We start from the raw sequence: 26707 nt of genomic DNA, 5'->3' as shown, positions 1-26707 counted from the left end.
AGATAATATCACAGTCCATGTTGTTGTGGTGTTTTCAGTGGTCAGATAATATCACAGTCCATGTTGTTGTGGTGGTTTCAGTGGTCAGATAATATCACAGTCCGTGTTGTTGTGGTGTTTTCAGTGGTCAGATAATATCACAGTCCATGTTGTTGTGGTGTTTTCAGTGGTCAGATAATATCACAGTCCATGTTGTTGTGGTGGTTTCAGTGGTCAGATAATATCACAGTCCATGTTGTTGTGGTGTTTTCAGTGGTCACATAATATCACAGTCCGTGTTGTTGTGGTGTTTTCAGTGGTCAGATAATATCACAGTCCATGTTGTTGTGGTGTTTTCAGTGGTCAGATAATATCACAGTCCATGTTGTTTTCAGTGGTCAGATAATATCACAGTCCATGTTGTTGTGGTGTTTTCAGTGGTCAGATAATATCACAGTCCATGTTGTTGTGGTGTTTTCAGTGGTCAGATAATATCACAGTCCATGTTGTTTTCAGTGGTCAGATAATATCACAGTCCATGTTGTTTTCAGTGGTCAGATAATATCACAGTCCGTGTTGTTGTGGTGTTTTCAGTGGTCAGATAATATCACAGTCCATGTTGTTTTGGTGTTTTCAGTGGTCAGATAATATCACAGTCCATGTTGTGGTGTTTTCAGTGGTCAGATAATATCACAGTCCATGTTGTTGTGGTGTTTTCAGTGGTCAGATAATATCACAGTCCATGTTGTTGTGGTGTTTTCAGTGGTCAGATAATATCACAGTCCATGTTGTTGTGGTGTTTTCAGTGGTCAGATAATATCACAGTCCATGTTGTTTTCAGTGGTCAGATAATATCACAGTCCGTGTTGTTGTTTTCAGTGGTCAGATAATATCACAGTCCATGTTGTTTTCAGTGGTCAGATAATATCACAGTCCATGTTGTTTTCAGTGGTCACATAATATCACAGTCCATGTTGTTGTGGTGTTTTCAGTGGTCAGATAATATCACAGTCCATGTTGTTGTGGTGTTTTCAGTGGTCAGATAATATCACAGTCCATGTTGTTGTGGTGTTTTCAGTGGTCAGATAATATCACAGTCCATGTTGTTTCGTGTTTTCAGTGGTCAGATAATATCACAGTCCATGTTGTTTTGGTGTTTTCAGTGGTCAGATAATATCACAGTCCATGTTGTGGTGTTTTCAGTGGTCAGATAATATCACAGTCCATGTTGTTGTGTTTTCAGTGGTCAGATAATATCACAGTCCATGTTTTTGTGGTGTTTTCAGTTCGTCAGATAATATCACAGTCCATGTTGTTGTGGTGTTTTCAGTGGTCAGATAATATCACAGTCCATGTTGTTGTGGTGCTTTCAGTGGTCAGATAATATCACAGTCCATGTTGTTGTGGTGTTTTCAGTGGTCAGATAATATCACAGTCCATGTTGTGGTGTTTTCAGTGGTCAGATAATATCACAGTCCATGTTGTGGTGTTTTCAGTGGTCAGATAATATCACAGTCCATGTTGTGGTGTTTTCAGTGGTCAGATAATATCACAGTCCGTGTTGTTTTCAGTGGTCAGATAATATCACAGTCCATGTTGTTGTGGTGTTTTCAGTGGTCAGATAATATCACAGTCCATGTTGTTGTGGTGTTTTCAGTGGTCAGATAATATCACAGTCCGTGTTGTTGTGGTGTTTTCAGTGGTCAGATAATATCACAGTCCATGTTGTTTTCAGTGGTCAGATAACATCACAGTCCATGTTGTTGTGGTGTTTTCAGTGGTCAGATAATATCACAGTCCATGTTGTTGTGGTGTTTTCAGTGGTCAGATAATATCACAGTCCATGTTGTTGTGGTGTTTTCAGTGGTCAGATAATATCACAGTCCATGTTGTTGTGGTGTTTTCAGTGGTCAGATAATATCACAGTCCATGTTGTTGTGGTGTTTTCAGTGGTCAGATAATATCACAGTCCATGTTGTTGTGGTGTTTTCAGTGGTCAGATAATATCACAGTCCATGTTGTTGTGGTGTTTTCAGTGGTCAGATAATATCACAGTCCATGTTGTTGTGGTGTTTTCAGTGGTCAGATAATATCACAGTCCATGTTGTTTTCAGTGGTCAGATAATATCACAGTCCATGTTGTTTTCAGTGGTCAGATAATATCACAGTCCGTGTTGTTGTGGTGTTTTCAGTGGTCAGATAATATCACAGTCCATGTTGTTTTGGTGTTTTCAGTGGTCAGATAATATCACAGTCCATGTTGTGGTGTTTTCAGTGGTCAGATAATATCACAGTCCATGTTGTTGTGGTGTTTTCAGTGGTCAGATAATATCAGTCCATGTTGTTGTGGTGTTTTCAGTGGTCAGATAATATCACAGTCCATGTTGTTGTGGTGTTTTCAGTGGTCAGATAATATCACAGTCCATGTTGTTTTCAGTGGTCAGATAATATCACAGTCCGTGTTGTTGTGTTGTTTTCAGTGGTCAGATAATATCACAGTCCATGTTGTTTTCAGTGGTCAGATAATATCACAGTCCATGTTGTTTTCAGTGGTCACATAATATCACAGTCCATGTTGTTGTGTTGTTTTCAGTGGTCAGATAATATCACAGTCCATGTTGTTGTGGTGTTTTCAGTGGTCAGATAATATCACAGTCCATGTTGTTGTGGTGTTTTCAGTGGTCAGATAATATCACAGTCCATGTTGTTGTGGTGTTTTCAGTGGTCAGATAATATCACAGTCCATGTTGTTTCGTGTTTTCAGTGGTCAGATAATATCACAGTCCATGTTGTTTTGGTGTTTTCAGTGGTCAGATAATATCACAGTCCATGTTGTGGTGTTTTCAGTGGTCAGATAATATCACAGTCCATGTTGTTGTGGTGTTTTCAGTGGTCAGATAATATCACAGTCCATGTTGTTGTGGTGTTTTCAGTGGTCAGATAATATCACAGTCCATGTTGTTGTGTTGTTTTCAGTGGTCAGATAATATCACAGTCCATGTTGTTGTGTTGTTTTCAGTGGTCAGATAATATCACAGTCCATGTTGTTGTGGTGTTTTCAGTGGTCAGATAATATCACAGTCCATGTTGTTGTGGTGTTTTCAGTGGTCAGATAATATCACAGTCCATGTTGTGGTGTTTTCAGTGGTCAGATAATATCACAGTCCATGTTGTTGTGTTTTCAGTGGTCAGATAATATCACAGTCCATGTTTTTGTGGTGTTTTCAGTTCGTCAGATAATATCACAGTCCATGTTGTTGTGGTGTTTTCAGTGGTCAGATAATATCACAGTCCATGTTGTTGTGGTGCTTTCAGTGGTCAGATAATATCACAGTCCATGTTGTTGTGGTGTTTTCAGTGGTCAGATAATATCACAGTCCATGTTGTGGTGTTTTCAGTGGTCAGATAATATCACAGTCCATGTTGTGGTGTTTTCAGTGGTCAGATAATATCACAGTCCATGTTGTGGTGTTTTCAGTGGTCAGATAATATCACAGTCCGTGTTGTTTTCAGTGGTCAGATAATATCACAGTCCATGTTGTTGTGGTGTTTTCAGTGGTCAGATAATATCACAGTCCGTGTTGTTGTGGTGTTTTCAGTGGTCAGATAATATCACAGTCCATGTTGTTGTGGTGTTTTCAGTGGTCAGATAATATCACAGTCCATGTTGTTGTGGTGTTTTCAGTGGTCAGATAATATCACAGTCCATGTTGTTGTGGTGTTTTCAGTGGTCAGATAATATCACAGTCCATGTTGTTGTGGTGTTTTCAGTGGTCAGATAATATCACAGTCCATGTTGTTGTGGTGTTTTCAGTGGTCAGATAATATCACAGTCCATGTTGTTTTCAGTGGTCAGATAATATCACAGTCCATGTTGTTTTCAGTGGTCAGATAATATCACAGTCCGTGTTGTTGTGGTGTTTTCAGTGGTCAGATAATATCACAGTCCATGTTGTTTTGGTGTTTTCAGTGGTCAGATAATATCACAGTCCATGTTGTGGTGTTTTCAGTGGTCAGATAATATCACAGTCCATGTTGTTGTGGTGTTTTCAGTGGTCAGATAATATCACAGTCCATGTTGTTGTGGTGTTTTCAGTGGTCAGATAATATCACAGTCCATGTTGTTGTGGTGTTTTCAGTGGTCAGATAATATCACAGTCCATGTTGTTTTCAGTGGTCAGATAATATCACAGTCCGTGTTGTTGTGTTGTTTTCAGTGGTCAGATAATATCACAGTCCATGTTGTTTTCAGTGGTCAGATAATATCACAGTCCATGTTGTTTTCAGTGGTCACATAATATCACAGTCCATGTTGTTGTGTTGTTTTCAGTGGTCAGATAATATCACAGTCCATGTTGTTGTGGTGTTTTCAATGGTCAGATAATATCACAGTCCATGTTGTTGTGGTGTTTTCAGTGGTCAGATAATATCACAGTCCATGTTGTTGTGGTGTTTTCAGTGGTCAGATAATATCACAGTCCATGTTGTTTCGTGTTTTCAGTGGTCAGATAATATCACAGTCCATGTTGTTTTGGTGTTTTCAGTGGTCAGATAATATCACAGTCCATGTTGTGGTGTTTTCAGTGGTCAGATAATATCACAGTCCGTGTTGTTGTGGTGTTTTCAGTGGTCAGATAATATCACAGTCCATGTTGTTTTGGTGTTTTCAGTGGTCAGATAATATCACAGTCCATGTTGTGGTGTTTTCAGTGGTCAGATAATATCACAGTCCATGTTGTTGTGGTGTTTTCAGTGGTCAGATAATATCACAGTCCATGTTGTTGTGGTGTTTTCAGTGGTCAGATAATATCACAGTCCATGTTGTTGTGTTGTTTTCAGTGGTCAGATAATATCACAGTCCATGTTGTTGTGGTGTTTTCAGTGGTCAGATAATATCACAGTCCATGTTGTTGTGGTGTTTTCAGTGGTCAGATAATATCACAGTCCATGTTGTGGTGTTTTCAGTGGTCAGATAATATCACAGTCCATGTTGTTGTGTTTTCAGTGGTCAGATAATATCACAGTCCATGTTTTTGTGGTGTTTTCAGTTCGTCAGATAATATCACAGTCCATGTTGTTGTGGTGTTTTCAGTGGTCAGATAATATCACAGTCCATGTTGTTGTGGTGCTTTCAGTGGTCAGATAATATCACAGTCCATGTTGTTGTGGTGTTTTCAGTGGTCAGATAATATCACAGTCCATGTTGTGGTGTTTTCAGTGGTCAGATAATATCACAGTCCATGTTGTGGTGTTTTCAGTGTTCAGATAATATCACAGTCCATGTTGTGGTGTTTTCAGTGGTCAGATAATATCACAGTCCGTGTTGTTTTCAGTGGTCAGATAATATCACAGTCCATGTTGTTGTGGTGTTTTCAGTGGTCAGATAATATCACAGTCCATGTTGTTGTGGTGTTTTCAGTGGTCAGATAATATCACAGTCCGTGTTGTTGTGGTGTTTTCAGTGGTCAGATAATATCACAGTCCATGTTGTTTTCAGTGGTCAGATAATATCACAGTCCATGTTGTTGTGGTGTTTTCAGTGGTCAGATAATATCACAGTCCATGTTGTTGTGGTGTTTTCAGATAATATCACAGTCCATGTTGTTGTTGTGTTTTCAGTGGTCAGATAATATCACAGTCCATGTTGTTGTGGTGTTTTCAGTGGTCAGATAATATCACAGTCCATGTTGTTGTGGTGTTTTCAGTGGTCAGATAATATCACAGTCCATGTTGTTGTTGTGTTTTCAGTGGTCAGATAATATCACAGTCCATGTTGTTGTGGTGTTTTCAGTGGTCAGATAATATCACAGTCCATGTTGTTGTGGTGTTTTCAGTGGTCAGATAATATCACAGTCCATGTTGTTTTGGTGTTTTCAGTGGTCAGATAATATCACAGTCCATGTTGTTGTGGTGTTTTCAGTGGTCAGATAATATCACAGTCCATGTTGTGGTGTTTTCAGTGGTCAGATAATATCACAGTCCATGTTGTTGTGTTTTCAGTGGTCAGATAATATCACAGTCCATGTTTTTGTGGTGTTTTCAGTTCGTCAGATAATATCACAGTCCATGTTGTTGTGGTGTTTTCAGTGGTCAGATAATATCACAGTCCATGTTGTTGTGGTGCTTTCAGTGGTCAGATAATATCACAGTCCATGTTGTTGTGGTGTTTTCAGTGGTCAGATAATATCACAGTCCATGTTGTGGTGTTTTCAGTGGTCAGATAATATCACAGTCCATGTTGTGGTGTTTTCAGTGGTCAGATAATATCACAGTCCATGTTGTGGTGTTTTCAGTGGTCAGATAATATCACAGTCCGTGTTGTTTTCAGTGGTCAGATAATATCACAGTCCATGTTGTTGTGGTGTTTTCAGTGGTCAGATAATATCACAGTCCATGTTGTTGTGGTGTTTTCAGTGGTCAGATAATATCACAGTCCGTGTTGTTGTGGTGTTTTCAGTGGTCAGATAATATCACAGTCCATGTTGTTTTCAGTGGTCAGATAATATCACAGTCCATGTTGTTGTGGTGTTTTCAGTGGTCAGATAATATCACAGTCCATGTTGTTGTGGTGTTTTCAGTGGTCAGATAATATCACAGTCCATGTTGTTGTTGTGTTTTCAGTGGTCAGATAATATCACAGTCCATGTTGTTGTGGTGCTTTCAGTGGTCAGATAATATCACAGTCCATGTTGTTGTGGTGTTTTCAGTGGTCAGATAATATCACAGTCCATGTTGTGGTGTTTTCAGTGGTCAGATAATATCACAGTCCATGTTGTGGTGTTTTCAGTGGTCAGATAATATCACAGTCCATGTTGTGGTGTTTTCAGTGGTCAGATAATATCACAGTCCGTGTTGTTTTCAGTGGTCAGATAATATCACAGTCCATGTTGTTGTGGTGTTTTCAGTGGTCAGATAATATCACAGTCCATGTTGTTGTGGTGTTTTCAAACTGTGGTCAGATAATATCACAGTCCGTGTTGTTGTGTGTTTTCAGTGGTCAGATAATATCACAGTCCATGTTGTTTTCAGTGGTCAGATAACATCACAGTCCATGTTGTTGTGGTGTTTTCAGTGGTCAGATAATATCACAGTCCATGTTGTTGTGGTGTTTTCAGTGGTCAGATAATATCACAGTCCATGTTGTTGTGGTGTTTTCAGTGGTCAAATAATATCACAGTCCATGTTGTTGTGGTGTTTTCAGTGGTCAGATAATATCACAGTCCATGTTGTTGTGGTGTTTTCAGTGGTCAGATAATATCACAGTCCATGTTGTTGTGGTGTTTTCAGTGGTCAGATAATATCACAGTCCATGTTGTTGTGGTGTTTTCAGTGGTCAGATAATATCACAGTCCATGTTGTTGTGGTGTTTTCAGTGGTCAGATAATATCACAGTCCATGTTGTTTTCAGTGGTCAGATAATATCACAGTCCATGTTGTTTTCACTGTGGTCAGATAATATCACTGTCCGTGTTGTTGTGGTGTTTTCAGTGGTCAGATAATATCAAGTCCATGTTGTTTTGGTGTTTTCAGTGGTCAGATAATATCACAGTCCATGTCAAACTGTGTTTTCAGTGGTCAGATAATATCACAGTCCATGTTGTTGTGTGTTTTCAGTGGTCAGATAATATCACAGTCCACTGTTGTTGTGGTGTTTTCAGTGGTCAGATAATATCACAGTCCACTGTTGTTGTGGTGTTTTCAGTGGTCAGATAATATCACAGTCCATGTTGTTTTCAGTGGTCAGATAATATCACTGTTCCGTGTTGTTGTGTTGTTTTCAGTGGTCAGATAATATCACAGTCCATGTTGTTTTCAGTGGTCAGATAATATCACAGTCCATGTTGTTTTCACTATCACAGTCCATGTTGTTGTGTTGTTTTCAGTGGTCAGATAATATCACAGTCCATGTTGTTGTGGTGTTTTCAGTGGTCAGATAATATCACAGTCCATGTTGTTGTGGTGTTTTCAGTGGTCAATAATATCACAGTCCATGTTCCTCAAACTGTGTTTTCAGTGGTCAGATAATATCACAGTCCATGTTGTTGTGTTTTCAGTGGTCAGATAATATCACAGTCCATGTTTTTGTGGTGTTTTCAGTTCGTCAGATAATATCACAGTCCATGTTGTTGTGGTGTTTTCAGTGGTCAGATAATATCACAGTCCATGTTGTTGTGGTGCTTTCAGTGGTCAGATAATATCACAGTCCATGTTGTTGTGGTGTTTTCAGTGGTCAGATAATATCACAGTCCATGTTGTGGTGTTTTCAGTGGTCAGATAATATCACAGTCCATGTTGTGGTGTTTTCAGTGGTCAGATAATATCACAGTCCTTAAACTGTTGTTGTGGTGTTTTCAGTGGTCAGATAATATCACAGTCCATGTTGTTTTCAAACTGTGGTCAGATAATATCACAGTCCATGTTCCTTGTGGTGTTTTCAGTGGTCAGATAATATCACAGTCCATGTTGTTGTGGTGTTTTCAGTGGTCAGATAATATCACAGTCCATGTTGTTGTTGTGTTTTCAGTGGTCAGATAATATCACAGTCCATGTTGTTGTGGTGTTTTCTGTGGTCAGATAATATCACAGTCCATGTTGTTGTGGTGTTTTCAGTGGTCAGATAATATCACAGTCCATGTTGTTGTTGTGTTTTCAGTGGTCAGATAATATCACAGTCCATGTTGTTGTGGTGTTTTCAGTGGTCAGATAATATCACAGTCCATGTTGTTGTGGTGTTTTCAGTGGTCAGATAATATCACAGTCCATGTTGTTTTGGTGTTTTCAGTGGTCAGATAATATCACAGTCCATGTTGTTGTGGTGTTTTCAGTGGTCAGATAATATCACAGTCCATGTTGTGGTGTTTTCAGTGGTCAGATAATATCACAGTCCATGTTGTTGTGTTTTCAGTGGTCAGATAATATCACAGTCCATGTTTTGTGGTGTTTTCAGTTCGTCAGATAATATCACAGTCCATGTTGTTGTGGTGTTTTCAGTGGTCAAATAATATCACAGTCCATGTTGTTGTGGTGCTTTCAGTGGTCAGATAATATCACAGTCCATGTTGTTGTGGTGTTTTCAAAGTGGTCAGATAATATCACAGTCCATGTTGTGGTGTTTTCAAAGTGGTCAGATAATATCACAGTCCATGTTGTGGTGTTTTCAGTGGTCAGATAATATCACAGTCCATGTTGTGGTGTTTTCAGTGGTCAGATAATATCACAGTCCGTGTTGTTTTCAGTGGTCAGATAATATCACAGTCCATGTTGTTGTGGTGTTTCAGTGGTCAGATAATATCACAGTCCATGTTGTTGTGGTGTTTTCAAAGTGGTCAGATAATATCACAGTCCGTGTTGTTGTGGTGTTTTCAGTGTAACCAGATAATATCACAGTCCATGTTGTTTTCAGTGGTCAGATAATATCACAGTCCATGTTGTTGTGGTGTTTTCAGTGGTCAGATAATATCACAGTCCATGTTGTTGTGGTGTTTTCAGTGGTCAGATAATATCACAGTCCATGTTGTTGTTGTGTTTTCAGTGGTCAGATAATATCACAGTCCATGTTGTTGTGGTGTTTTCAGTGGTCAGATAATATCACAGTCCATGTTGTTGTGGTGTTTTCAGTGGTCAGATAATATCACAGTCCATGTTGTTGTTGTGTTTTCAGTGGTCAGATAATATCACAGTCCATGTTGTTGTGGTGTTTTCAGTGGTCAGATAATATCACAGTCCATGTTGTTGTGGTGTTTTCAGTGGTCAGATAATATCACAGTCCATGTTGTTTTGGTGTTTTCAGTGGTCAGATAATATCACAGTCCATGTTGTTGTGGTGTTTTCAGTGGTCAGATAATATCACAGTCCATGTTGTTGTGGTGTTTTCAGTGGTCAGATAATATCACAGTCCATGTTGTTGTGGTGTTTTCAGTGGTCAGAGTGTTTTCCAATTAAAATAATCACGCGACACGTTTGGCTGTGTTGCACTGTACGTGCATCTGTGTCAGTGTGTGTTATCAGTGTCAGGTATCAGTAGCCCAGACAGCAGGCTGATATAAGAGGCCGACTGAGAGCTGATAGCAGCAGCTTTACAGACATGTCTTGTCAGGACAGAGACCACAGAGGAATGTGACACACTACTGCAGAATGTCTTTATGTCTGGATGCTCACAGTGGATTGGAGGGGAGAGGAGGGGAGAGAGGAGGGGAGAGAGGAGGGGAGAGGAGGGGAAAGGAGAGGAGGAGGGGAACTGGGAGGGGAGACTGGAGGGAGAGAGGGAGAGGGGAAAGGGGAGGGGAGGGGGTGGACAGGAGGAGGGGAAAGGGGAGGGGAAGATGGAAGGGGAGAGGAGGAGGGGAGGGGAGAGAGTTCCTCAGGAGGGAGAGAGGGAACTGGAACCTCAAAGTTCCTTAAAGGGGAGGGGGAGAAAGGGGAGGACTGGGAGGGAGAGGGGAAGGGGGAGAGAATGAGGGGAGGGAAGAGAGGAGAGGAGGGAGGAGAGGAGGGGAGAGAGGGAAGGGGGAGAGGAGGAGGGGAGGGGAGAGAGGAGAGGGGAGAGGAGGAGGGGAGGGGAGGGGAGAGAGGAGGGGAAACTGTGACCTCAAACGGTAATCAAACTGTAACATCAAACTGTGACCTCAAACTGTTCCTCAAACTGTAATCAAACTGTTCCTTAAACTGTTCCTCAAACTGTTCCTCAAACTGTTCCTTAAACTGTTCCTCAAACTGTTCCTCAAACTGTGACCTCAAACTGTTCCTTAAACTGTTCCTCAAACTGTTCCTCAAACTGTTCCTCAAACTGTTCCTTAAACTGTTCCTCAAACTGTTCCTCAAACTGTTCCTTAAACTGTTCCTCAAACTGTTCCTCAAACTGTGACCTCAAACTGTTCCTCAAACTGTTCCTTAAACTGTAATCAAACTGTAACCTCAAACTGTTCCTCAAACAGTTCCTCAAACTGTAATCAAACTGTTCCTTAAACTGTTCCTCAAACTGTTCCTCAAACTGTTCCTCAAACTGTAACCTCAAACTGTTCCTCAAACTGTTCCTTAAACTGTTCCTCAAACTGTTCCTCAAACTGTGACCTCAAACTGTTCCTCAAACTGTTCCTTAAACTGTAATCAAACTGTAACCTCAAACTGTTCCTCAAACTGTTCCTCAAACTGTTCCTCAAACAGTTCCTCAAACTGTAACCTCAAACTGTAACCTCAAACTGTTCCTCAAACTGTAACCTCAAACTGTTCCTCAAACTGTTCCTCAAACAGTTCCTCAAACTGTTCCTTAAACTGTTCCTCAAACTGTTCCTCAAACTGTTCCTCAAACTGTTCCTTAAACTGTTCCTCAAACTGTTCCTCAAACTGTTCCTTAAACTGTTCCTTAAACTGTTCCTCAAACTGTTCCTCAAACTGTTCCTCAAACTGTAACATCAAACTGTAACCTCAAACTGTTCCTCAAACTGTAACCTCAAACTGTGACCTCAAACCGTTCCTCAAACCTTTCCTCAAACTGCTTACCTCAAACTGTTCCTCAAACTGTTCCTCAAACTGTTCCCCAAACTGTTCCCCAAACTGTTCCTCAAACTGTTCCCCAAACTGTTCCTCAAACTGTTCCTCAAACTGTTCCTCAAACTGTAACCTCAAACTGTAATCTCAAACTGTTCCTCAAACTGTAACCTCAAACTGTGACCTCAAACCGTAACATCAAACTGTAACCTCAAACTGTAATCTCAAACTGTTCCTCAAACTGTAACCTCAAACTGTGACCTCAAACCGTAACATCAAACTGTAACCTCAAACTGTAATCTCAAACTGTTCCTCAAACTGCTCTTTCTACAATTCGCCTAGTTTGTCCCCTTCAACATCACATTGGCATTTCAGAGCACAACGAAAAATACCAACCAGGTCCAGCTCCTACTAGCTATATTCCTGGCAGAATAACAAGAGGACATAAATGACCGTTTTTATCCCTTAGGCCTAATTTTAGAGCTTGCCCTTGAAGGCAAAGACTCACGATTTGGCAAAGTGGAGCTGAGTAAATATGACAGAAGTCAGAGAATGTCTCAGAAAAAACCTAAGATGAGTACAGAGAAATAGACAACTTCCTTTTTTGGTGTTTTTAGGAGAGCACAAGCGGATGAACCACGCTCCTGCGAGAGGCAACTTTGCCCGAAATCCGGCGGCCTCGCGTTAGAAACCCATAAAAGCTCATATCTAGACTTTAACACTAGTCTTGTGAAGCACATACGACCCCATTTTCAAACCCAGAGTTTGTCTTTTACCTGCATTGAATGTCCTACATCAGAACTTTTAGCTCAGTCGGTTGCTAACCCAGTCTTGTACCTGCACTGTCCACTGTCGGTAGAACCCCGCCTCTAGAACCCCGCCTCTAGAACCCCGCCTCTCGAACACCGCCTCTAGAACACCGCCTCTAGAACACCGCCTCTAGAACACCGCCTCTTGAACCCCGCCTCTAGAACACCGCCTCTAGAACACCGCCTCTAGAACACCACCTCTTGAACCCCGCCTCTAGAACACCGCCTCTAGAACCCCGCCTCTAGAACACCGCCTCTTGAACCCCGCCTCTAGAACACCGCCTCTAGAACACCGCCTCTAGAACACCACCTCTTGAACCCCGCCTCTAGAACACCGCCTCTAGAACACCGCCTCTAGAACACCGCCTCTTGAACCCCGCCTCTAGAACACCGCCTCTAGAACCCCGCCTCTAGAACACCGCCTCTAGAACCCCGCCTCTAGAACACCGCCTCTTGAACCCCGCCTCTAGAACACCGCCTCTAGAACACCGCCTCTAGAACACCACCTCTAGAACACCGCCTCTCGAACACCGCCTCTAGAACCCCGCCTCTAGAACTCCGCCTCTAAAACCCCGCCTCTAAAACCCCGCCTCTAGAACACCGCCTCTTGAACCCCGCCTCTAGAACCCTGTTGGCCACAGGTACTTTAGTTGGTTTTACCTGCACTGTCCACTGTCGGTGTCACAACTGACGTCGGGGGTGGTGACCCCAGGACGGGAACAGTTGCAGACCTCACAGCCGACCAGAGGATGACAGCCGAACGTCTGGGGCTCACACTGGATACACTCTGGGAGCAGGGTCCTCGGTGGGCAGATACAGTCTCCAGTCACCGGCTCACACAGCCGTGTACCACACTGACACGCTGCGGGAGTAGAGGAGAGGAGAGGGGAGAGGAGGAGGAGAGGGAGAGGAGAGGGAGAGGAGGGGAGAGGGAGAGAGGAGAGGAGAAGAGGAGAGGAGGAGGAGAGAGGGAGAGGGAGAGGAGAGGAGAGGAGAGGAGAGGGAGAGGAGAGGAGAGGGAGAGGGAGAGGGAGAGGGAGAGGAGAGGAGAGGAGAGGGAGGGAGAGGGAGAGGGAGAGGAGAGGAGGAGAGGAGAGGGAGGGAGAGGAGAGGGAGAGGAGAGGAGAGGGGAGGGAGGGAGAGGGAGAGGGAGAGGGAGAGGGAGAGGAGAGGAGAGGGAGAGAGGGAGAGGAGAGGGAGAGGAGAGGGGAGGAGGGGAGGGAGAGGGAGAGGGGAGAGGGAGAGGGAGAGGGAGAGGGAGAGGGAGAGGGAGAGGGAGAGGGAGAGGAGAGGGAGAGGAGAGGGAGGAGAGGAGAGGAGAGGAGAGGAGAGGAGAGGACTCAGAGAGGAGGAGGAGAGGAGAGTTAGTGTGGTGTATCACACTGACACGCTGCGGGAGTAGAGGAGAGATCACATTCAATCATACCTGTAGACACACACACAATACCACAGATATGTACACTGACATGTCATACACATTAGACTCAGACACTGAGAAGTGAGGAAGACTCAGACAGTATAGTACACACAGACAGTACACACAGACAGTATAGAACACACAGACAATATAGTACACACAGACTGTATAGTACACATAGGCAGTATAGTACACACAGACAATACACACAGACAGTACACATAGACAGGACGCACAGACAGATAGAGGACGCACCAGACATTTATCCCAGTGTCCTCCGGTATCCCAGTCTCCTAGTCTCCTCCCTTATCCCAGTCTCCTCCCTTATCCCAGTCTCTTCACTTATCCCAGTGTCCTCCCGTATCCCAGTCTCGTAGTCTCCTCCCTTATCCCAGTCTCCTCCCTTATCCCAGTCTCCTAGTCTCCTCCCTTATCCCAGTCTCTTCACTTATCCCAGTCTCCTCCCTTATCCCAGTCTCCTCCCCTATCCCAGTCTCCCAGTCTCCTCCCGTATCCCAGTGTCCTCCCGTATCCCAGTCTCGTAGTCTCCTCCCTTATCCCAGTCTCCTCCCTTATCCCAGTCTCTTCACTTATCCCAGTCTCCTCCCTTATCCCAGTCTCCTCCCGTATCCCAGTCTCCTCCCTTATCCCACTCTCCTAGTCTCCTCCCTTATCCCAGTCTCCTCCCTTATCCCAGTCTCTTCACTCATCCCAGTGTCCTCCCGTATCCCAGTCTCCTAGTCTCCTCCTGTATCCCAGTCTCGTCTTTTGAACTTCTAGTCATGAAATCTATGCAGCCTACTCAATCACTTTTTATAGCTACTGTTTACAGGCCTCCTGGGCCATATACAGCGTTCCTCATTGAGTTCCCTGAATTCCTATCGGACCTTGTAGTCATAGCAGATAATATTCTAATCTTTGGTGACTTTAATATTCACATGGAAAAGTCCACAGACCCACTCCAAAAGGCTTTCGGAGCCATCATCGACTCAGTGGGTTTTGTCCAACATGTCTCTGGACCCACTCACTGTCACAGTCATACTCTGGACCTAGTTTTGTCCCATGGAATAAATGTTGTGGATCTTAATGTTTTTCCTCATAATCCTGGACTATCGGACCACCATTTTAAATTCCTTTTTGATACTGTCGCAAAGCTAACTAAAAAGCAGCATTCCCCAAGAGAGGATTGCTTTCACTTTAGCAGTGATAAATTCATGAACTTCTTTGAGGAAAAAATTATTAGAAAGCAAATTACGAACTCCTCTTTAAATCTCCGTATTCCTTCAAAGCTCAGTCGTCCTGAGTCTGCACAACTCTGCCAGGACCTAGAATCAAGAGAGACGCTCAAGTGTTTTAGTACTATATCTCTTGATGATGAATGATGAAAATAATCATGGCCTCTAAACTTTCAAGCTGCATACTGGACCCTATTCATTACATTACATTTACATTTAAGTCATTTAGCAGACGCTCTTATCCAGAGCACTAAAATACTGAAAGAGCTGCTTCCTGTGCTTGGCCCTCCTATGTTGAACATAATAAACGGCTCTCTATCCACCGGAGGTGTACCAAACTCACTAAAAGTGGCAGTAATAAAGCCTCTCTTGAATAAGCCAAACCTTGACCCAGAAAATATAAAAAACTATCGGCCAATATCGAATATTCCATTCCTCTCAATTTTTTTAGAAAAGGCTGTTACGCAGCAACTCACTGCCTTCCTGAAGACAAACAATGTATACGAAATGCTTCAGTCTGGTTTTAGACCCCATCATAGCACTGAGACTGCACTTGTAAAGGTGGTAAATTACCTTTTAATGGCATCAGACCGAGGCTCTGCATCTGTCCTCGTGCTCCTAGACCTTAGTGCTGCTTTTGATACCATCGATCACCACATTCTTTTGGAGAGATTGGAAACCCAAATTGGTCTACACAGACAAGTTCTGGCCTGGTTTAGATCTTATCTGTCGGAAAGATATCAGTTTGTCTCTGTGAATTGTTTGCCCTCTGACAAATCAACTGTAAATTTCGGTGTTCCTCAAGGTTCCGTTTTAGGACCACTATTGATTTCACTATATATTCTACCTCTTGGGGATGTCATTTGAAAACATAATGTTAACTTTCACTGCTATGTGGATGACACACAGCTGTACATTTCAATGAAACATGGTGAAGCCCCAAAATTGCCCTCGCTAGAAGCATGTGTTTCAGACATAAGGAAGTGGATGGCTGCAAACGTTCTACTTTTAAACTCGTACAAAACAGAGATGCTTGTTCTTGGTCCCAAGAAACAAAGAGATCTTCTGTTGAATCTGACAATTAATCTTAATGGTTGTACAGTCGTCTCAAATAAAACTGTGAAGGACCTCAGCATTACTCTGGACCCTGATCTCTCTTTTGAAGAACATATCAAGACCATTTCAAGGAAAGCTTTTTTCCATCAACGTAACATTGCAAAAAATCTGAAACTTTCTGTCCAAAAATTATGCAGAAAATGTATCCACGCTTTTGTCACTTCTAGGTTAGACTACTGCATTGCTCTACTTTCCGGCTACCCGGATAAAGCACTAAATAAACTTCAGTTAGTGCTAAACTGCTAGAATCCTGACTAGAACCAAAAAATTTGATCATATTACTCCAGTGCTAGCCTCCTTACACTGGCTTCCTGTTAAGTCAATGGCTTATTTCAAGGTTTTACTGCTAATCTACAAAGCATTACATGGGCTTGCTCCTACCTATCTCTCTGATTTGGTCCTGCCGTACATACCTACACGTACACTACGGTCACAAGATGCAAGGCCTCCTTATGGTCTCTAGAATTTCTAAGCAAACAGCTGGAGGCAGGGCTTTCTCCTATAGAGCTCCATTTTTATGGAACGGTCTGCCTACCCATGTCAGAGACGCAAACTCGGTCTCAACCGTTAAGTCTTTACTGAAGACTCATCTCTTCAGTGGGTCATATGATTGAGTGTAGTCTGGCCCAGGAGTGTGAAGGTGAACGGAAAGGTTCTGGAGCAACGAACCGCCCTTGCTGTCTCTGCCTGGCCGGTTCCCCTCTTTCCACTGGGATTCTCTGCCTCTAACCCTATTACAGGGGCTGAGTCACTGGCTTACTGGGGCTCTCTCATACCGTCCCTGGGAGGGGTTCGTCACCTGAGTGGGTTGAGTCACTGATGTGATCATCCTGTCTAGGTTGGCGCCCCCCCCTTGGGTTGTGCCGTGGCGGAGATCTTTGTGGGCTATACTCAGCCTTGTCTCAGGATGGTAAGTTGGTGGTTGAAGATATCCCTCTAGTGGTGTGGGGGCTGTGCTTTGGCAAAGTGAGTGGGGTTATATCCTTCCTGTTTGGCCCTGTCCGGGGGTGTCCTCGGATGGGGCCGCAGTGTCTCCTGACCCCTCCTGTCTCAGCCTCCAGTATTTATGCTGCAGTCGTTTATGTGTCGGGGGCTAGGGTCAGTTTGTTATATCTGGAGTACTTCTCCTGTCCTATTCGGTGTCCTGTGTGAATTTAAGTGTGCTCTCTCTAATTCTCTCTTTCTCTCTCTCTCTCTCGGAGGACCTGAGCCCTTGGACCATGCCTCAGGACTACCTGACATGATGACTCCTTGCTGTCCCCAGTCCACCTGGCCGTGCTGCTGCTCCAGTTTCAACTGTTCTGCCTGATTATTATTGGACCATGCTGGTCATTTATGAAGATTTGAACATCTTGGCCATGTTCTGTTATAATCTCCACCCGGTACAGCCAGAAGAGGACTGGCCACCCCACATAGCCTGGTTCCTCTCTAGGTTTCTTCCTAGGTTTTGGCCTTTCTAGGGAGTTTTTCCTAGCCACCGTGCTTCTACACCTGCATTGCTTGCTGTTTGAGATTTTAGGCTGGGTTTCTGTACAGCACTTTGAGATATCAGCTGATGTACGAAGGGCTATATAAATTAATTTGATTTGATTTGATCCTAGTCTCCTCCCTTATCCCAGTCTCCTCCCTTATCCCAGTCTTCTCCCTTATCCCAGTCTCCTAGTCTCATCCCTTATCCCAGTCTCTTCACTTATCCCAGTCTTCTCCCTTATCCCAGTCTCCTCCCTTATCCCAGTCTCTTCACTTTTCCCAGTCTTCTCCCGTATCCCAGTCTCCTCCCTTATCCCAGTCTCCTCCCTTATCCCAGTCTCCTCCCTTATCCCAGTCTCCTCCCTTATCCCAGTCTCCTCCCTTATCCCAGTCTCTTCCCTTATCCCAGTCTCCTCCCTTATCCCAGTCTCCTCCCTTATCCCAGTCTCCTCCCTTATCCCAGTCTCTTCCCTTATCCCAGTCTTCTCCCTTATCCCAGTCTCCTCCCGTATCCCAGTCTCCTCCCGTATCCCAGTCTCCTAGTCTCCTCCCTTATCCCAGTCTCCTCCCTTATCCCAGTCTCCTCCCAATCTCTTCTCTCAGCCAGGCCTCGTATTGTAGTGACTCACGTCTACAGTTGGGGAACCCCCAGTAGCCCGTGGCACACTGTGAGCAGTCCCTTCCTCCCTTCTCCCTCCTCCTCCATCCCATATCCCTCCTCCTAGATATTAAACTAAACAACATTCAGCCAGGCCCTGTGTAGTGACCCACCTCTACAGTTGGGGAACCCCCAGTAGCCCGTGGCACACTGTGAGCAGTCCCTGCCGATGACGTTAGGTCTGCACTGGCACTGCCCGCCGAAGGGCTGGCAGGTATCGCTGTCCGCGCCCACCTCATGGCACCCGCAGGGCATGGCACCGTTGTTGAAGAACGCAGAGAGAGAGATGGCTGAACTACGACAGAATGGAGAGGCTGTGGCAGGACTGGAGAGAGGGAGGGGAGAGGTATTCACATTTGAGCTAGTTAGTCTCTAGTTAGTCTGTAGTTAGTCTGTAGTTAGTCTGTAGTTGGTCTCTAGTTAGTCACTAGTTAGTGTAGTTACTCTCTAGTTAGTGTAGTTAGCCTCTAGTTAGTATGTAGTTAGTCGGTAGTTAGTCTTTAATTTGTCTGCAGTTAGTCTCTAGTTAGTCTCTAGTTAGTCTGTAGTTAAGTTTTTAATTAGTCTGCAGCTAGTCTCTAGTTAGTCTCTAGTTAGTCTCTAGTTAGTCTCTAGTTAGTCTCTAGTTAGTATGTAGTTAGTCGGTAGTTAGTCTTTAATTTGTCTGCAGTTAGTCTCTAGTTAGTCTCTAGTTAGTCTGTAGTTAAGTTTTTAATTAGTCTGCAGCTAGTCTCTAGTTAGTCTCTAGTTAGTCTCTAGTTAGTCTCTAGTTAGTCTCTAGACAGATGGTTAGCTGTCCAGCTACTGACCAGGTGAGATTTGGTTCTGGGTAGTGAAATTATATTTGAGCAAGTATATAGTATAATCATATAATAGTAAAGTATATATTCTCAGCCACAACACATACTCTAGCTTTTATTAGCTTTTCTTCTACATCAATCTAGACACAGACATGCTGTACAGTAAACTCACTTGATGTAGAAGCTGTTCTGGCCACAGTTGCTGATGAAGTCATATGATTTGTCCAGAGGTTGTTCAGACAGATAACTGGAGCTGTAGCTGCTCTCTGGGACCACCAGAACATAGTCCTGACACACACACACACCACACCGCACGCACGGACACACACACACACACACACACCACACCGCACGCACGGACACACACACACACACCACACCGCACGCACGGACACACACACACACACCGCACACACACACACACATTGTTAGAACTTCACAGTCTTTATACACCTCTATCTACATGTTCCAGTGCTCTGTACTGAAATAGGTGTTAAGCTCTGCAAGCAGACAACTGAAATGAAATGGACAACAACCACAAGCTCTGTGGATTCACTTCAATCTTCACTTGTCTTTCACTTATAAAAAATAAAGACATTTTCTCTCAGTGTTTCTCGACTAACTCACCAGCCAGAGTGTTTTTCCGTCAGGGACCTGGACGGTCAGGAAGATCTCGTTGTCCGTCACGTCCAGAATGATCTGGTTCTCCGAGATCAGAACGCTACGGCAACCGTAACCATGGGGACAGAAGGAGGCGTTGGCATGGCCTGGAGGATGGAGATTACAAAAAGATGACAAAAGATTCAAATTTAACTGTCAAAATATTTACATTTAACTGTCAAAAGATTCAAATTCAACTGTCAAAAGATAATTGTGATTTTCTGACTTTTCCTGCATTCTGTATTTTGCTCATTTATAGATTATTAAAGGACTTGATCACAATCCTTTAACAGCGATAGTATAACTATTGATATAGAGAGATATTCAAGGTGGTGTAAATGTGTGTCTTTAGGGTTCACCTTGCCAGATGCGTCCACCGTTGATGAAGACCTGGACAGGGTAGGTGGGGTGGAGGGGCTGGTGGTAGTGGAGGATGAACACGTAACGACCCAGAGTTTGGACACGACCAGAGTACACTGCTGCATTCTGGAGGGCAGGAAGACAGAACCATCATGACTGCGTGGACATGGGAATCGTTCCAGCAGAAAAATATTAGTGAATTGGATTTCATTGTGTGACTGTCAACGAATACTTCAATAACATCCAATGTGAGGTCTTTCTAGAACATAGGTTCTCAACCTTAGTAGATCTCCTGTAAAAAATAAAAAATAAAGACAAAATAAAATGTCGTAGACCAGGTACCTGAATGAAATGATGAAGGATTACCTGAGCGGAATCAAGGCGGACGTGGTCCACGTTATCCGCTGCGGTCGGAGGACGGTCTCCGCTGGCCCAGGGAATGGTGTCGGCTGGACCCACAGGGGGGTCAGCAGGGGAGGCCAGGACAGGCTCCTGGACAGATGACCCTTGACCTTCCTTCAACACCAGCGAATCAGAGGGGGTCTGGAACCTAGACGGGATACAGGACGAGCTGGGATGGGAGAGGAAGAGGAGGGAGAGGGAAGAGGAAGAGAGGAGGAGGGAGGGAGAGGGTAGAGGATTGAAGGAGGAGAGGGGAAGAGGAGAGGAGAGAGGAGGGAGGGGGTAGAGAAAGAGGAGGTAGAGAGAGGAGAGGAGAGGGTAGGTGGAGTGAGGGAGGGAGGAGAAGGGAAGAGGAGAGGAAGGACAACAGAGGAGGAAGAGGAGAGGAGATGAGAGGAGAGAGGGGAGGAGAGGAGAGAGAGGAGAGGAGAGGGAAGAGGAAGAGAGGAGGAGGGAGGGGGTAGAGAAAGAGGAGGTAGAGAGAGGAGAGGAGAGGAGAGGGTAGGTGGAGTGAGGGAGGGAGGAGAAGGGAAGAGGAGAGGAAGGACAGCAGAGGAGGAAGAGGAGAGGAGATGAGAGGAGAGAGGGGAGGAGAGGAGAGGAGAGAGGAGAGGAGAGGGAAGAGGAGGTAACGAGAGGAAGGGAGGGGGTAGGAGGAGTGAGGGAGGAGAGGGGAAGAGAAAATTAAATAGTGGATAATAGTTAATGTAAGTATGTAGCAGCTGGGGACTTGGGTCAGGAGTTCAGTCACAATAATACAGTCTGGTGATTGGTCTGACTCCACAACATATTACGTCTTCAGAGCCTGAATCACTTCTGTCTGGTTGCCTGTCAGGTGAGAAGGGTCTGTCTGGTTACCTATCAGGTGAGAAGGGTCTGTCTGGTTACCTGTCAGGTGAGAAAGGTCTGTCTGTTTACCTGTCAGGTGAGAAGGGTCTGTTTGGTTACCTGTCAGGTGAGAAGGGTCTGTCTGGTTACCTGTCAGGTGAGAAGGGTCTGTCTGGTTACCTGTCAGGTGAGAAGGGTCTGTCTGGTTACCTGTCAGGTGAGAAGGGTCTGTCTGTTTACCTGTCAGGTGAGAAGGGTCTGTCTGGTTACCTGTCAGGTGAGAAGGGTCTGTCTGGTTACCTGTCAGGTGAGAAGGGTCTGTCTGGTTACCTGTCAGGTGAGAAGGGTCTGTCTGGTTACCTGTCAGGTGAGAAGGGTCTGTCTGGTTACCTATCAGGTGAGAAGGGTCTGTCTGGTTACCTGTCAGGTGAGAAGGGTCTGTCTGGTTACCTGTCAGGTGAGAAGGGTCTGTCTGGTTACCTGTCAGGTGAGAAGGGTCTGTCTGGTTACCTGTCAGGTGAGAAGGGTCTGTCTGGTTACCTGTCAGGTGAGAAGGGTCTGTCTGGTTACCTGTCAGGTGAGAAGGGTCTGTCTGGTTACCTGTCAGGTGAGAAGGGTCTGTCTGGTTACCTGTCAGGTGAGAAGGGTCTGTCTGGTTACCTGTCAGGTGAGAAGGGTCTGTCTGGTTACCTATCAGGTGAGAAGGGTCTGTCTGGTTGCCTGTCAGGTGAGAAGGGTCTATCTGGTTACCTATCAGGTGAGAAGGGTCTGTCTGGTTACCTATCAGGTGAGAAGGGTCTGTCTGGTTACCTGTCAGGTGAGAAGGGTCTGTCTGGTTACCTATCAGGTGAGAAGGGTCTGTCTGGTTACCTGTCAGGTGAGAAGGGTCTGTCTGGTTACCTGTCAGGTGAGAAGGGTCTGTCTGGTTACCTGTCAGGTGAGAAGGGTCTGTCTGGTTACCTGTCAGGTGAGAAGGGTCTGTCTGGTTACCTGTCAGGTGAGAAGGGTCTGTCTGGTTACCTGTCAGGTGAGAAGGGTCTGTCTGGTTACCTGTCAGGTGAGAAGGGTCTATCTGGTTACCTGTCAGGTGAGAAGGGTCTGTCTGGTTACCTGTCAGGTGAGAAGGGTCTGTCTGGTTACCTGTCAGGTGAGAAGGGTCTGTCTGGTTACCTGTCAGGTGAGAAGGGTCTATCTGGTTACCTATCAGGTGAGAAGGGTCTGTCTGGTTACCTGTCAGGTGAGAAGGGTCTATCTGGTTACCTATCAGGTGAGAAGGGTCTGTCTGGTTACCTGTCAGGTGAGAAGGGTCTGTCTGGTTACCTGTCAGGTGAGAAGGGTCTGTCTGGTTACCTGTCAGGTGAGAAGGGTCTGTCTGGTTACCTGTCAGGTGAGAAGGGTCTATCTGGTTACCTGTCAGGTGAGAAGGGTCTGTCTGGTTACCTGTCAGGTGAGAAGGGTCTGTCTGGTTACCTGTCAGGTGAGAAGGGTCTGTCTGGTTACCTGTCAGGTGAGAAGGGTCTGTCTGGTTACCTGTCAGGTGAGAAGGGTCTGTCTGGTTACCTGTCAGGTGAGAAGGGTCTGTCTGGTTACCTGTCAGGTGAGAAGGGTCTGTCTGGTTACCTGTCAGGTGAGAAGGGTCTGTCTGGTTACCTGTCAGGTGAGAAGGGTCTGTCTGGTTACCTGTCAGGTGAGAAGGGTCTGTCTGGTTACCTGTCAGGTGAGAAGGGTCTGTCTGTTTACCTGTCAGGTGAGAAGGGTCTGTCTGGTTACCTGTCAGGTGAGAAGGGTCTGTCTGGTTACCTGTCAGGTGAGAAGGGTCTGTCTGGTTACCTGTCAGGTGAGAAGGGTCTGTCTGGTTACCTGTCAGGTGAGAAGGGTCTGTCTGGTTACCTGTCAGGTGAGAAGGGTCTGTCTGGTTACCTGTCAGGTGAGAAGGGTCTGTCTGGTTACCTGTCAGGTGAGAAGGGTCTGTCTGGTTACCTGTCAGGTGAGAAGGGTCTGTCTGGTTACCTGTCAGGTGAGAAGGGTCTGTCTGGTTACCTGTCAGGTGAGAAGGGTCTGTCTGGTTACCTGTCAGGTGAGAAGGGTCTGTCTGGTTACCTGTCAGGTGAGAAGGGTCTGTCTGGTTACCTGTCAGGTGAGAAGGGTCTGTCTGGTTACCTGTCAGGTGAGAAGGGTCTGTCTGGTTACCTATCAGGTGAGAAGGGTCTGTCTGGTTGCCTGTCAGGTGAGAAGGGTCTATCTGGTTACCTATCAGGTGAGAAGGGTCTGTCTGGTTACCTGTCAGGTGAGAAGGGTCTGTCTGGTTACCTGTCAGGTGAGAAGGGTCTGTCTGGTTACCTATCAGGTGAGAAGGGTCTGTCTGGTTACCTGTCAGGTGAGAAGGGTCTGTCTGGTTACCTGTCAGGTGAGAAGGGTCTGTCTGGTTACCTGTCAGGTGAGAAGGGTCTGTCTGGTTACCTGTCAGATGAGAAGGGTCTGTCTGGTTACCTGTCAGGTGAGAAGGGTCTGTCTGGTTACCTGTCAGGTGAGAAGGGTCTGTCTGGTTACCTGTCAGGTGAGAAGGGTCTATCTGGTTACCTATCAGGTGAGAAGGGTCTGTCTGGTTACCTGTCAGGTGAGAAGGGTCTGTCTGGTTACCTGTCAGGTGAGAAGGGTCTGTCTGGTTACCTGTCAGGTGAGAAGGGTCTATCTGGTTACCTATCAGGTGAGAAGGGTCTGTCTGGTTACCTGTCAGGTGAGAAGGGTCTATCTGGTTACCTATCAGGTGAGAAGGGTCTGTCTGGTTACCTGTCAGGTGAGAAGGGTCTGTCTGGTTACCTGTCAGGTGAGAAGGGTCTGTCTGGTTACCTGTCAGGTGAGAAGGGTCTGTCTGGTTACCTGTCAGGTGAGAAGGGTCTATCTGGTTACCTATCAGGTGAGAAGGGTCTGTCTGGTTACCTGTCAGGTGAGAAGGTCTGTCTGGTTACCTGTCAGGTGAGAAGGGTCTGTCTGGTTACCTGTCAGGTGAGAAGGGTCTGTCTGGTTACCTGTCAGGTGAGAAGGGTCTGTCTGGTTACCTGTCAGGTGAGAAGGGTCTGTCTGGTTACCTGTCAGGTGAGAAGGGTCTGTCTGGTTACCTGTCAGGTGAGAAGGGTCTATCTGGTTACCTATCAGGTGAGAAGGGTCTGTCTGGTTACCTGTCAGGTGAGAACAGTCCATGTGTGCTGATGCAGTGGACTTTAGTCTCCAGGTAGTCCATGATAAACTGCTCCCGGGGAACCAGGTACACTTTGTGCTGGAGGAAAGATCAACAAAAGTTTCAATCCCACAAAGAAAACAGAAACTTCTCCATCCAGTGTCTGTCTGCCAGGAGAAACTTCTCCATCCAGTGTCTGTCTGCCAGCTAGTTTTCTAGACTAGTTTAAGGATACTAAAGTTATCACATTTCACATTGGATTTAATTAACTACAAAAAAAGTTAAGACGTGTTTTGAATTCTGGTGTTGCTGCACACACGAGTTTGTTAGCTAGCTAGCTCTGGTCCAGGGCATTGAGCTAGCCTCGGTGTTGAGCCCAGGGCATTGAGCTAGCCTCGGTGTTGAGCCCAGGGCATTGAGCTAGCCTCGGTGTTGAGTCCAGGGCATTGAGCTAGCCTCGGTGTTGAGCCCAGGGCATTGAGCTAGCCTCGGTGTTGAGCCCAGGGCATTGAGCTAGCCTCGGTGTTGAGCCCAGGGCATTGAGCTAGCCTCGGTGTTGAGCCCAGGCCATTGAGCTAGCCTCGGTGTTGAGCCCAGGGCATTGAGCTAGCCTCGGTGTTGAGCCCAGGGCATTGAGCTAGCCTCGGTGTTGAGCCCAGGGCATTGAGCTAGCCTCGGTGTTGAGCCCAGGGATTTTAACTCGCCTCGGTGTTGAGCCCAGGGCATTGAGCTAGCCTCGGTGTTGAGCCCAGGGCATTGAGCTAGCCTCGGTGTTGAGCCCAGGGCATTGAGCTAGCCTTGGTGTTGAGTCGAACACTTAGATGTTCCTCCACGTTAGCCGCTCCTCCGTAGGTCTCTAGCTGGTATATAATGATGGAATTCAGTGAAGTAATGATATACCTACTAATAACCAAAACATGGTTATAACACGCATTATAACACACATTATAACACACATTATAACACATTATAACACATGTCATATCATGATGCCCAGCACTTCAAACCAAGTTTCCTTCATATCGACCTGAGGCAGCAGGTAGCCTAGTGGTTAAAGCGTTGGGGTCATTAACCAAAAGGTTGCTGGATCAAATCCCTGAGCTGACAAGGAAAAACATTTGTTGTTCTGCCCCTGAACAAGGCAGTTAACCTGCTGTTCCCCTGAACAAGGCAGTTAACCCGCTGTTCCCCTGAACAAGGCAGTTAACCCACTGTTCCCCTGAACAAGGCAGTTAACCCACTGTTCCCCTGAACAAGGCAGTTAACCCACTGTTCCCTGAACAAGGCAGTTAACCCACTGTTCCCCTGAACAAGGCAGTTAACCTGCTGTCCCCTGAACAAGGCAGTTAACCCGCTGTCCCCTGAGCGAGGCAGTTAACCCACTGGTACCCTGAACAAGGCAGTTAACCCACTGTTCCCCTGAGCGAGGCAGTTAACCCACTGGTCCCCTGAACAAGGCAGTTAACCCACTGTTCCCTGAACAAGGCAGTTAACCCCACTGTTCCCTGAACAAGGCAGTTAACCCACTGTTCCCTGAACAAGGCAGTTAACCCACTGTTCCCTGAACAAGGCAGTTAACCCACTGTTCCCCTGAACAAGGCAGTTAACCCACTGTTCCCCTGAACAAGGCAGTTAACCCACTGTTCCCCTGAGTGAGGCAGTTAACCCACTGGTCCCCTGAACAAGGCAGTTAACCCACTGTTCCCCTGAGCGAGGCAGTTAACCCACTGTTCCCCTGAGCGAGGCAGTTAACCCACTGTTCCCCTGAGCGAGGCCGTTAACCCACTGGTCACCTGAACAAGGCAGTTAACCCACAGTTCCCCTGAGCGAGGCAGTTAACCCACTGGTCCCCTGAACAAGGCAGTTAACCCACTGTTCCCTGAACAAGGCAGTTAACCCCACTGTTCCCCTGAACAAGGCAGTTAACCCACTGTTCCCCTGAACAAGGCAGTTTACCCACTGTTCCCCTGAACAAGGCAGTTAACCCACTGTTCCCCTGAGCGAGGCAGTTAACCCACTGTTCCCCTGAACAAGGAAGTTAACCCACTGGTCCCCTGAACAAGGCAGTTTACCCACTGTTCCCCTAAACAAGGCAGTTAACCCACTGTTCCCCTGAGCGAGGCAGTTAACCCACTGTTCCCCTGAACAAGGCAGTTAACCCACTGTTCCCTGAACAAGGCAGTTAACCCACTGTTCCCCTGAACAAGGCAGTTAACCCACTGTTCCCCTGAACAAGGCAGTTAACCCGCTGTTCCCCTGAACAAGGCAGTTAACCCCTGTTCCCTGAACAAGGCAGTTAACCCACTGT

At 45.6% G+C, this 26707-nt stretch overlaps 1 protein-coding gene across 4 annotated transcripts in view; it reads right to left on the bottom strand.

The window, feature by feature from the left end:
* Positions 1–26707, bottom strand: part of lama5 (laminin, alpha 5) — a 418234-nt gene that overhangs the window by 193259 nt on the left and 198268 nt on the right. For all 4 annotated transcript variants that reach the window (XM_052481312.1, XM_052481311.1, XM_052481313.1 and 1 more), the window contains 7 exons: positions 24401–24498; positions 20358–20562; positions 19991–20117; positions 19599–19738; positions 19144–19259; positions 18285–18496; positions 12936–13137 (listed from right to left, as the gene is read on the bottom strand). In XM_052481312.1, the coding sequence (XP_052337272.1) occupies positions 12936–13137; positions 18285–18496; positions 19144–19259; positions 19599–19738; positions 19991–20117; positions 20358–20562; positions 24401–24498 (1100 nt within the window). The remainder of the gene's footprint in view (positions 1–12935; positions 13138–18284; positions 18497–19143; positions 19260–19598; positions 19739–19990; positions 20118–20357; positions 20563–24400; positions 24499–26707) is intronic.

Source organism: Oncorhynchus keta, chromosome 27 (assembly GCF_023373465.1).
Source record: "Oncorhynchus keta strain PuntledgeMale-10-30-2019 chromosome 27, Oket_V2, whole genome shotgun sequence".
Taxonomy (NCBI): Eukaryota; Metazoa; Chordata; class Actinopteri; order Salmoniformes; family Salmonidae; genus Oncorhynchus; species Oncorhynchus keta.
Note: the sequence above shows the minus strand (reverse complement) of the source record. Positions and strands in the feature narration are given on the sequence as shown.